Source organism: Hydra viridissima, unplaced genomic scaffold, assembly GCF_058129835.1.
Source record: "Hydra viridissima isolate aposymbiotic clone 2 unplaced genomic scaffold, HvirCarnegie_v1 scaffold_15, whole genome shotgun sequence".
In the NCBI taxonomy this organism is placed as follows: Eukaryota; Metazoa; Cnidaria; class Hydrozoa; order Anthoathecata; family Hydridae; genus Hydra; species Hydra viridissima.
The window spans coordinates 1,317,399-1,329,484 of record NW_028324314.1 but is presented as its reverse complement, the minus strand read 5'-3'; the positions used below and the strand labels follow the sequence as shown (position 1 = coordinate 1,329,484).

Genomic DNA, 12,086 nt, shown 5'->3' with positions numbered 1-12,086 from the left:
TTAACCCGGTCTAGTTATGTAGTAAATGCACAACTTAACAACGACCTGTTTAAGGCAGAACGACTCACATTTTCTCGTTCCTATCTTCTTCTTCTTTTTTTTTTTTTTTTTACGTTTTTTACTTGAATTCTAGTTAAAGTCGTCAAAACTAGTAAACGGATTTTTGAGAGCGTGGACAGCCATCATTACATGGTAAGTGTAAATGGAGTATTTTATCTTAAATTCTCTCAGAAGGTAGGCTGAATGCCTGTTTTTTAGAAGAGCACGTAACGCTTTCACAAGACCAGCAGTGTGATAAATGTGCCTGCGAAAAACAAATAAATTTAATGAGCAATCTGCTTAAAAAATAAAATAAAAAATAAAAAGCATTTTTTCAGCCGTCGCAAAGTGGATTTTTTCAGCCGTCGCAAAGTTGATTTTGAAAGAGGTTCTTAAAAAAATAGCAAAAGTTCAAAACAGAAAAATAGCAATTTTTGAACCTAGTTGATTTCTCTCCTGGAATATCTTCTGAAGTCACAAAAGTTCTTTCAAACATCATCATTTGGTCATTCACCAAACGAACAGCCAGCGTACTGAATTAAAATTACTTTTTTAGAAAAATGCTAATTTTAAAAAAAATGTTTTTTCCATCGGTTTTTTTCTAAGAACAAACGTAGGAATTAAGAATGACTCCAGATATGTTGGTAGAAAAAATATATAAATTAACATAATTGTGTTATAAATTAAACAAAAATAAAGAGATTTATGACCTTTTTTTAAAGATGAACAAAATTATATTTAATCTAATATTAATTTATCGATAAAATAAAAGTTCTCCACTTACTCGGTTTTATCAAGGTCTTTAAGATTGTCGTGAAATATCTGCGTGACGTTACTTAACTCTTCGACGACGCTCTTTAACAAAGCTAAACAAAAAAACGTAGTAAAACTGCTTCAATATTCACATATAGGGGTATAAAACGCTATATTCACATATATTCACATATAGGGGTATAAAACGCTAAATTCACATATATTCACATATAGGGGTATAAAACGCTATATTCACATATATTCACATATAGGGGTATAAAACGCTAAAGCAGTTTTTACAAGTTGTTTTTTTGCGAAAGAAACATGACCGTACTAAAATCTATTAAATCGTCAAGGCCCTCTTCCTTTACAACATCAGCCATTTGATAAACTCTATATCTCAAACTGTTGCTGTAGCGAATAAAGTTAAATGGCAGCAAAGTTGTGTCGGCGAGTGACAGTATAACTTGAGTCCACACTTTAGCCATGGTGGTGTGGTAACGAAAGTCTGGATCGACGAATTTTTTCATCCACGCGATGTTATCGTGTATCGTGTGATAGACAGGATAGTGGAATACCCCTGCTTCTTTCTAGAAAGATGTGACGAAATCGGTTGAAAAAAGATCATTTTGTTGTAGAAACAGTAGAAATCAAAACATGAAGATTTTATTATTATCATTTTATCATTTAGACTTCAACTAAACATTTAAAATACTTCAAGTAAAATTTAAATTTAAATGGCAGGAACAAGAAGAAAGACTCAATATAAAAAATATTCGTATAGACCTATAATAATCGACTCAGATTTTTGCTGGAACTTTCTGGAAATAGTTTAAATATTTGTAAGAACTAAGAACTAAGACAACAGATGGTTAAGGTATCATATTTAACTTAATAGTAAACATTTAATACACTTAAAACAAGCTTTAAGTATCTAAAATAGTAACTATAAAATTACTTTAAAGCATTCAAAGCATGAAATTTTAAAAAAGAATAAAAATCATAAACAGAAAATGACTTTAATTGACGAGTCGTTGTACTTCGTACTTACAGTGTTAAACATGTACCTAAAGTCCATAGAAGGGATCCCTAAATCACCGTAAAACGGCATGTAATCGCTACCTTCTCGAAACATTTTCACCCTGAGAAAAAAAATCATCATGAAAAAGAATATCTGGCAATCACTTTAATGATTACTGTAATTCTGTAAAAATTTATTATATGAGGCGTTGTACAGATTCTATAAAATTTATTGTAAAAAAAATTACAAAATAATTGAAATTAAAATTTTGATACAATTCACGTTTAAATTTTTACTGTGCACCTTGGTTCCCTTCTTTTGTCCTCTCTGTCTTTTTTATGCTTTTTCACCCACGTGGTGTAGAGGTTTTCAGCACTATCTGGATCTTTAAACTAAAAAGAAAATTTTACACAAGATCTATGAAAATGCTCACAGAATGTTTTGGCTAAAACATTGTTTTTACACGTGCACCGTTTGTTACACGTTTACACGTGTACCAAGGCCTTTGAAAAAGCTCACAGAATGTTTTGGCTTTAACAAAAAAACATTGTTTTTACATGTGCACCGTTTCTTGGTGTAAACTTCAACTCTTACAAACCAAAAGGAAAGATTAAATACCTTCTTGGCTGCATCAAAAAAAACATCCACGAGCTCCGGGGTGGACTTTAACTCAATTGTATGATTTCCTAACAAATGAAAATGAAATTCATCAAAAAAAAAAGAAAGTCATTTTGGCCTAACATTTAACAAAAATATTTTTTTATTTACAAATGATGTGAACAATACATATGGCTGAAAAACAACATTTAAGTACCTTGCACTGCCGTATCAACATTAATATATGCAACTGCTTGGTGTGTCAAGACTTTAGCATACTCCTGAAAAATTAAAATTTTATACAATAGCAACATTTCTTAACACCTAACACACCTAATACTTAGGCACACAATCTCTTAATTCCTCACCACAACATCATTTTGTTTAAAAAGTTAAAAACACATTTAGATTTGTTGGCAACAACTTTTCCTACAAACAATAAGAATCTAAGAATGCAGAAAGCAAAAGTACAGGCGTGCTACCAAACTTTATGCGTTAGTTACATGAACCCAGAACTTCTTTTTTTATCAAACTCTAACCTGAGCCCATTCAGTTGAGCCTAGCAAGCCGTATTCTTCTGCATCCCAACTGCATATTAAGATTGTTCTGCGAGGCTGCCAGCCTGAAAAACATTTAAAACGCTGATATAGTTGAAGATCACAGCGTAAAGCTTTCAATATTTACAAATGACATTTTTGTAATAATTTCTGCATAAAAACCATAATACTTTACTTTCTCAATACAGATTAGAAAAAATCTTTTAAATTTTTTAACTTTTAAATGCAGAAATTGTCAATTAACTTTATCTTTTTTTAATGAGTTTGTATTCTTTCGGAAAAGATTTTTATCATTTTTTGATGCTTCAAGCACCAAGTAAATGGAAAAAAAAAATTACAGTGCACTCTGAGTATTAGTGAAATATAACAAATAGAACACAAAAAATTATAAAAATTATTAAAGTTACTAAATAAAAGATAATGATAAAAAAAGTTTACTCAATATAGAAAATAAATACTTAAAACACAAAATTATATAGAGACAATTATCAACAATAGTTAATATTACCGTGTTTTTTTTTTAACCACCCTAATGCCCTTGAAACTTCCATCATTACTGCTGTCCCAGATGATGGATCTGCAGCACCATATGTCCATGCATCTCGATGGTTGCCAACAATAATGACTCTGTCTAAAGATAACCCTCTTCCCTTTATATCATTATCATTTAACCTCAAATTTTTAACCTCAAAATTTTATTTATAGAAATCTCCCATAACAAGTATTATGTGTTGAAATTACCCATAATAACTATTACATTTTTAGTTATTTATTCATTGATTTTATCTTGACTTTGCTTACCGAAAACTCAACAGAGCATGACCTAAACAACCTGAAGAACCTGATTTTATAATTTTAAAAGGATCAAAAATTACAGCTTAAAAAAAAAATTAAAAAAAAAAAAAAAAAGCATCTGACTTCTTATTTGATAAAAAAAGACTTTAAAGGTTAAAAGTAGATAGCTCTGTAGCAGACAATTTACTTAAATATACCTTCTTAAAGAGTAAAAATGTATTTTTAAAATTTTATTTGAAACTCTGTATTTTACAAAGAATTTCAATTAAAATTCTTTCATAAAATTTTCTGTCACATTTTAAATAAATATTATTTTACAAACTTCAAACTCACAATGCTATTTCATCTGAGCATTGCCCCCCCCCCCCCCCCCTATGTTTTAGGTAGTAATTAAGAAAGAAAAACATTAAAAATTCTTGACCCTGTCAGGTCTAAGAAAACAAAAAAATATTCTACACTAGATACCACTTGCATGTTTTGTTTTGAACATAAAAAAAGACTTTACATCACATTAAGTTTTTAACTAAATTAACATCATTAATTCTGCTGATCAAAAAGAATCTACAATTAATCAATTGACATGTGGAGGCTTTTCAAACTGTATTAATGAAAAATCCTTTAACTACATTAATTACACAAGTTAACTACATTTGTCACCCTCTCCAAATTTTTATGTATGAAAAAAATTTTTTAAGCAAAATAACTGTAATTTTTTACACAAAATAATAATATTATTTTATATACAAAATGATAGTTTAAATGTAAAAGCTCTAATTAAATTTAAGCACAAAAATGTTTTTATATATTATATATTAAAAATTTTATTAACAATATTTATTAACAAATTTATAAACACTATTTTATATATTTATCTTTTACTTTTTGATGAAAAAACAAAAAAAATTTAAATTATCTGAAATTCAAAATTTACATTTAATGTTAGATTTAAAGTTAAAAGTTCCACCTGGTTCAATTGCTCCACGTATTACACCAATGACATTTTTAATTCTACGAACCTCTCGTGTTACATTTACATGAAGTCGTACTTTCCTTTAAAAAGAATTTTTTTTTTTTAAAAAAAAAAATTTGAAAAGATTTTTTGAAATTAAAGAATATTTTAAGAAAAGTTAAAAAAAAAACCAAAAAAAAAAAAACTGATCTTTTAAAAGTTAGTCCGAGCCAAAACTGTTAAAATTATTTCTAGGAAGATTTCTATTTAAATAGCATTATCATATTTAAATACATTATCATATTTAATGCATTACATATTTAAATTATCCTTATTTAAAAAGATATGTATCAGTATTCAAAAAAAATGAGTAAACTTAACTTAAATGAGTAAGTTTTGTGTATATAAGTATAGATATACACATGCAGAAAAATAAAAACAAATTTAAAAAATCCTGCCATTAATAAAATACTTTTTTTAAAAGCTAAGTAAACTTTTGAACATTGTCGCATTTCAATGCTCTGCACCAAATTCATCTGGTGGAAGGTATGCTCACAGTTCCTCAAAATAAAAATAGTGTTTTCTATGAGATAATATCTTACCTTTTATCTTTGGAAGTAAGATGGTAAGTTATATTTAAAGCTCCATCCCATCTTTTGCTTGGTGGTGACGCACCATCTAATATCCTTAAAAAAAAAAGAGAGATTTGTTTGAAACCCAGAACAAATTATATCAAACAAAATTTCAAACGTGTTTTGCTCGTATTTAATTTTGACAGCCCACTTTAATATTCATGTATGTTTCTGTTAAACCGGTTACAAACAAAAAAAAAATTGAAAAGTCCCCATCAATTATTGGAGTGGACTTGCTGGAGACTCTCTAAAAAATATCAATGAATTAACAAGAATGAAAAGTTTCTTAAGCAACATTTGTGTGTGAACATTGTTAATGGAATGTTGTCAGGAGATAAATAATATTTTATTAATAATTACAATTTTTTTATAAGATAGATATAACTTTATTAGTAAAAAGTAAACTACTTAAATTAAATTAAAATTAATAAATAAATATTAAATTAAATTAAATTAAAGTTTTTAAGTTAAATTAAATTTTTTAGTTAATATTTTTTTTTTTTAAATCATTTTATTTTCAGGCAGGCACTTTTGATATTTATTTTTTAAACTTAATTCACTGAAAAAATTGTGCCTTTTGATAGATTGGCAATACTTTATATCACTAACCTCAAGAAGATAATTATTACCAAACAAAATAATTTAATTTAAAATTATCTTTGTTCATTTGTTAAAAGGGTTCAAACACCTCATATAATAAATGTGCATAATAAATACATCACATACAGACAACTGATATATGTTATATTAACTAATAGCTTAACAAAATTTCGCAAAATTTCAGAATAATAAAAAAAACAAAAAACCATACTTGAAAATTTTTAAAAAATCTTTTAAACACAAAAAATACATCAATACACAAAAACTGCAAAAATATAAATTATACTTGAAAATCTTTTCAGCATCACCAAATCCTATAGGTTGCACTGGAACATTAGGGAAATAGGTTACTTCTTCTATGGGACGTTTGTATAATCCCTCTGTAAAAAAAATATAATAGAAAGATAAGGACTTTTTCTGACAATAAACAATTTTGTTTGAGATAAATCAACTTTTGCTCGTAGATCGCAAGTATGCAGAAAGCGTTGTTTCTCTTATAAATCTTGGAAACTTTTCCAGCAGGATAACTGTAACAAATAATCTCAGCTGAACATTCAATGAAAAACAAAAAAGTTATTGAGTAAAAGTTAAAAATTACGTTAAATAAACAAAAGGATATAAATACTATTTATGTTTATTCAAACTTGGTTTTTATTCAAAATTAAAAAATAAATACTACTTAGTTTTCTCTTATCATTTTTAAGAAAATTTAATTAATACATTAAGACTAAAAAAAAATGATAAGATTAGGTTACAGGGTACTCGCCAGCTTACACAGGTTATGTCATCATACAGATTATGATAAGGTCATCAAATTTTTTTGTTTTTTGTTTAACAAAGTTATATTAAAGTTAAAAGTTATATAAAAAATATTTTTCTAATGAAGCACAAACATCATATTACTACTTTTCCGTGTTACAATATTTGTAATTAAATTAAAAAATCTATAGCTTTTTTTATTTATTAATTTATTATTTAACTACTTATATTTTTATTAATTGTAAATTTTACTTTTTTTAATTAACTATCAATTATTAATATTTAAAGTAAAACTTTGCACACAAAAAAAAAAAAAAAATGCAATTTTTATGTCAAACCTAAATTTAAAAAGCACAAAACATAAATTTAACCAGCGCAAAAATTTATAAAATAAATGCTTCTTAATAAAAATTTATAAAATAATTGCTTCTTAATAAAAATTTATAAAATAAATGCTTCTTAATAAAAATTTATAAAATAAATGCTTCTTAATAAAAATTTATAAAATAAATGCTTCTTAATAAAAATTTATAAAATAAATGCTTCTTAATAAAAATTTATAAAATAAATGCTTCTTAATAAAAATTTATAAAATAAATGCTTCCTAATAAAAATTTATAAAATAAATGCTTCTTAATAAAAATTTATAAAATAAATGCTTCTTAATAAAAATTTATAAAATAAATGCTTCTTAATAAAAATTTCCTGATAACTTCAATTTTTATTTTTTTTTAAATTTACATTTTCCTCTCACTAAATTTCTCAAACTACAGAACATGGGAAATAATAAAGAGGAAAATCTTTCCAGTAAAACATTTCATTAATCATTCTTGTAATAAAATTCTTATAGCAAAACTAGAATCTCGGTTTAATGCATCAAAATCACAGCAAAAATAAAATTTGTAAATAAAATTTGATCTGAGGATGAAGAATTTTCAATTGGAACGAGAAAAAAAATTATTAAAACTGAAACAATAGCAAATACTCAAAATGTATACACGCTATCCACTATACTGCATTACGGTATACTATTAATTTATAAGCATGCATAAATTGTTCTTACCTAGTGAAGGATATCCTCTTGTTAATGGATCACCTCTCATCCGTAATAATGTACCTCTCTGGACACCATCTGGAGGGAGATACCAAGAATCAGGATAGAAAACACCAGTAGGTGCATAAGTGTCAGGGTCAGAGAATAGTATAATCCCTGACACATTTTTTTTTTCTGCATATTTAATCTAAAATAAGACTTTGCACTTAAACCTTAATAGAATTATAGAATATAGAGCTAAAAGAAAAGACTAAGTACAAATTTGGTTCTCAATTATGAGCATTTCTTTAGTTCAATTTTTTTTAAAAAAAATCTATTTATTGTGGGAAAAGTCTTCAAAAAAAGTCTACAGAAATCTATCTTAAAAGCTCATTTAAAGATTCACCTTTTTATTCCTTGATATAGTCCCATATCTCACAAGTACAATTTTATTACTCAAATCAATTCCCATCTCTTCTAATTTATTAAAATCATGTTCAGTTCCAAAATTTGCATAAACAATTTCACCCTAGAAAAATCAAGAGTGGTAATAACTACCAAAATAAAATATCAACCTCCTCTCCTAAATCTACACAACAGCACCTAGTTTTTTCATAAACAAATGAATGACCTAATAACTATTTTGGCTTGATTACTTAGTAAAAAGAACATTTTCTAACCTCTACAACACCAGATGCACTGTATGCTAAAAATGGAGGAAATACTTTGCTTTTAGTGGTGTTCTCAAACTCATCCAAAATCTTTTCAGCAACAGAAAACTTCTCTGCCACTTTGCCGTGCTTGTCAAGCAATGAAATATTACCTATGAAATATATATATATTTTTAAATGTAAAATTAGGAAATGAAAATATAAAATTTTAAAAATTTGTTTCACAAGTATATTTTGATTATTAAAACGAAAGTTTTGATAGGTTTATAAAAAAAACTTTTTAAAAATTTCCATCTCAATGTTTTATAATTTACCTGGACCAAGAGGATAAGAAAGCAAGACATCGTATGTTTTAATCATAATTTTATCTAAGCTATGATTTTTAAAATGAGAAGCTATCCAATCAGCTCTAACATTATTTTCATGTGTTCCAGCCAAGTGACTAGATTTTGTCAAATATCTAATACAATAAGGAACAATTAATAGTTTAGGAAAAACAGGAGTTAACTTGTTGCCTATATATCTAACATATTTAGATTACACACCCACACCCAGAGAGAGAGAGAGAGAGAGAGAGAGAGAGAGAGAGAGAGAGAGAGAGAGAGAGAGAGGGAGGGAGAGAAAGAGAGAACATGTTAAGAATAAAAGATATTGTGAAGTTCGTTATGTACCAGTAAAAAACTGGAGTAAAATGCTTATTGTCATATATAAGATATAAATGCTTTATATCATTATATAATTAAAAAGTAGACATAATTTTTTATAATATTTATTTTATATGTCACAATATTAGCGGCTTTTTTGCAGATGTTAGATTTAGAAGCAGGGTTTGCAATTTTTTGCAAATTGATGGTAAAAACCATTTATTGTTGTAGAAGAATCACAAAAATACTTTCCAAGATTACTTATTTTCCTTTTCCTAATTTTGGCACAAATGTCATTGACATTAACACATATTAGCATTGATGATAATGTTAAGTGAAAGTAAAATTGACATCTGTGAAATGTTTGATATTACTAATCATAAGATTTGTATGAAAGTGTAGCAGCCTGCTATTTGTTATCTTGCAATATAATTTTTTTTAGTTTTAAAATATCTTCTTGCTTTTATTTCAGAAATATTGAGTTCCTTGGTAAATGAATTTTTAAACTGCATCTCCAGTTGTTAAGCCTACTTCTTGGCAGCCTTGAGAGTGCCAATTTTAGGATGCTGAAAATCACAGGCCCTGGCCTCAATGTATAACACTGTGAAATTGAGGAGGTTCAATTTAAGCAAAATGGGTGACTAAATATACTTTGACTAAAAACTCATGATCTCCAACAGCCAGGTTTGCACAATCTTTGTGGTGTAACAGGGAGGCCCTTCTTGAAAAATTAAATTTCTTGTTGATCAGAGAAGATGGCATCAAACCAAGGAAGCACATAACCTTTTAAAAATTGGTCCAGATACTCTATAACACACATCCTTAAGCCTACTTTAAGAAAGACAGATGACATCTTTTCTCTTGTAAAGGTAATGAGTCTAAACCTCTCAGAAGTGCTCAGTGAAGTTCTAAGTTCCTATATTATTTGTGGAAATAGTATTTCCAAGTGAAGCAAAGCCACAATCCTATTTCTGATAATGGAAGCAATCTCTTCACATTTGGCTTCCTTTATCAGAAAAAGAATTATGTCAGGCAATAAAAAATAATTAAAGAACATACATTTTAACACACACACACACACACACACACACACACACACACACACACACACACACACACACACACACACACACACACAAACTTAATTGCTTTAAAAACTGACTTTAACCCTTGTTTGCTGCTTACATACAATTGTTTGCAAATAGAAATTTAGTTTTAAAATCATTTACAAATGTAAAAACTTACTCTAGGTTAGCAAGGATATTTGAGGCATATATTTTATCAGCAACTAGTCTGTGAAGTTTTAATCGTTTCTGTTCTGAAAAAATATTTTTTACTGATGAATTTTCTTTTTCTTCATCTAAGTCTGATGCTGTTTGTTGAGTTTTTGATGGAATAAGACCTTCTTGTTTCAATTGCTCATCTTCTAAATATTCTTGATTTTTAATAGGTGGCTGAGTCCCATGAATTATTGGGGTAACGACATAATAATGAAGATCATCTTCATTTGTTTGTTCCCTTCGATTTAATCTAACAAAACTATCATTTTTTCTGTAAGCAAAAAGTCCACTAATAGCTGCAGCACTAATCAATACACATGCTAAGAATGCATATTTAAAATTAGTCGAATTTTTTAAATTTTTGCAAAAAAAATTCTTTAGTATTGATTTACGACCAGATTGTTCTAAATTTTTGTAACTATCATCGATATTTGCAGCATGTTCCATTGCATCGCTTTAAAAAAAAACCTCTTTACTTAATCATGTCATTAACAGGTTATGTCAGTTACTAAAAGAAAATTATTCATACATGTAGTAGACATGTCCTATATTTAATTCATTATTGGTAATAATCACCGCTATTGATAAACATGCAGATCAGACAATTTACTCGCGCGCTATTCAACCGTACCAACCGTGATTTCACAAAATATTTGAACTGAACGTTTATAAATGGTTCAATTGGTACTAATTCATTTGCAACTTGATTATGGTTAACCTTTCAGAAAAGTCCTTAAAATTTAGATTAAACTTATGAAAAACTTATAATGAACTAATATATTGTATTTATTGTTCGGGATTTATTTCCGAGAGTGGACAGCAGAATAGCTCTCTTGTTGTTTACAGAAATACAATACCGCATTTATGCAGGTATCAGCTTTGTTACTTTTTCTTTGTGATAGAAATAAAATGTCTTATAATTATAATCAAAAGAGATGCTATCTCTTTGAAACAAGAGTCTTACATTCAAAATCACTTTACAAAACTAGACTTCTTCCCACTAACTTAACGATAGGAAAATATTAAACTACAGAAAAACCTATGCGTAAGGAAATACGAAAGCTTTTCACAGACTGCTTTGATTTAGATAAATCTGAGCAACAGAGATATTTTATTTGGTGGTAACACAGTCATTTTGCAAAAACCTTCAAACACTAGCTTCATTTATACATCTTTTTTTACATTCAACAAGATTTGTAAGAATTTAAATTTGTGTTTGAACATCATATCCGAAGTCTGAAGATATAATAGTAATAATAAAATAATAACAATATAGAATTCAATCTTTAAATCATATTTTTTTATAAAATAAAAAAATTGTATCTGGATATTTTATTGTTAAAGAATTTTAAAAGAAATGCAGTTTTAATTCGTTTTATTTTTGTTACAATATTTGTTATTGATCCATCAGCAACACAAGTTTTCTTCGTTAGCTGAGTCTGAAGTGACGTTTTATCGATTTGTTAAATTTTAATAGCAATCGTGTTTATTAGGAGGAGCATTGCTTATTCGTTTTTCGCTCATTCTCCTGGAGGCCAGAGGATGACATTGGAATAAAGTGTATAAACTACTTTAAATGTCATTAAGCTTTGTTACTAACACACCATCTTGAATGTTTGCTTTCGGCTAGTTGCGCCCCTTGTTCCATCTCTAAGATATAAAAAAAATTGACATATTTTTTAGACATACTGAACTCCATACCATCAATCATTGTGAAAATATCCGAAAAATTTTTGTTTTAAATTTCTTTTGTTCA

At 27.6% G+C, this 12,086-nt stretch overlaps 1 protein-coding gene across 2 annotated transcripts; it reads right to left on the bottom strand.

Moving 5' to 3' along the window:
• Positions 1-85: 85 nt before the first annotated feature.
• LOC149878071 (N-acetylated-alpha-linked acidic dipeptidase 2-like) lies at positions 86-10,933 on the bottom strand. 2 transcript variants are annotated; one of them, XM_090072941.1, is made up of 18 exons: positions 10,296-10,933; positions 8,721-8,866; positions 8,416-8,558; positions 8,142-8,264; positions 7,766-7,943; positions 6,230-6,323; positions 5,314-5,397; positions 4,727-4,812; positions 3,476-3,598; positions 2,950-3,032; positions 2,628-2,691; positions 2,432-2,499; positions 2,117-2,205; positions 1,844-1,934; positions 1,127-1,382; positions 824-905; positions 480-572; positions 86-304 (listed from the first exon to the last, which is right to left on the bottom strand). In XM_090072941.1, the coding sequence occupies exons 1-18, from the start codon at positions 10,775-10,777 to the stop codon at positions 130-132; spliced, it is 2,460 nt and encodes an 819-aa protein (XP_089929067.1). In that variant the 5' UTR covers positions 10,778-10,933; the 3' UTR covers positions 86-129. The 2 variants fall into 2 exon arrangements, 1 of the variants encoding a protein (XP_089929067.1); XR_016447617.1 differs by lacking the exon at positions 4,727-4,812.
• Between the last annotated feature and the right edge of the window lie 1,153 nt (positions 10,934-12,086).

Excerpts from the sequence above, each read along its gene's own strand:
- LOC149878071 (XM_090072941.1), bottom strand. The coding sequence starts at position 10,777 with ATGGAACATGCTGCAAATATCGATGATAGTTACAAAAATTTAGAACAA. Across the intron at positions 8,559-8,720 it reads TTCTTATCCTCTTGGTCCAG|GTAATATTTCATTGCTTGAC; the intron begins GTAAATTATAAA and ends TATATTTCATAG. Across the intron at positions 4,813-5,313 it reads CTTACTTCCAAAGATAAAAG|GAAAGTACGACTTCATGTAA; the intron begins GTAAGATATTAT and ends TTCTTTTTAAAG.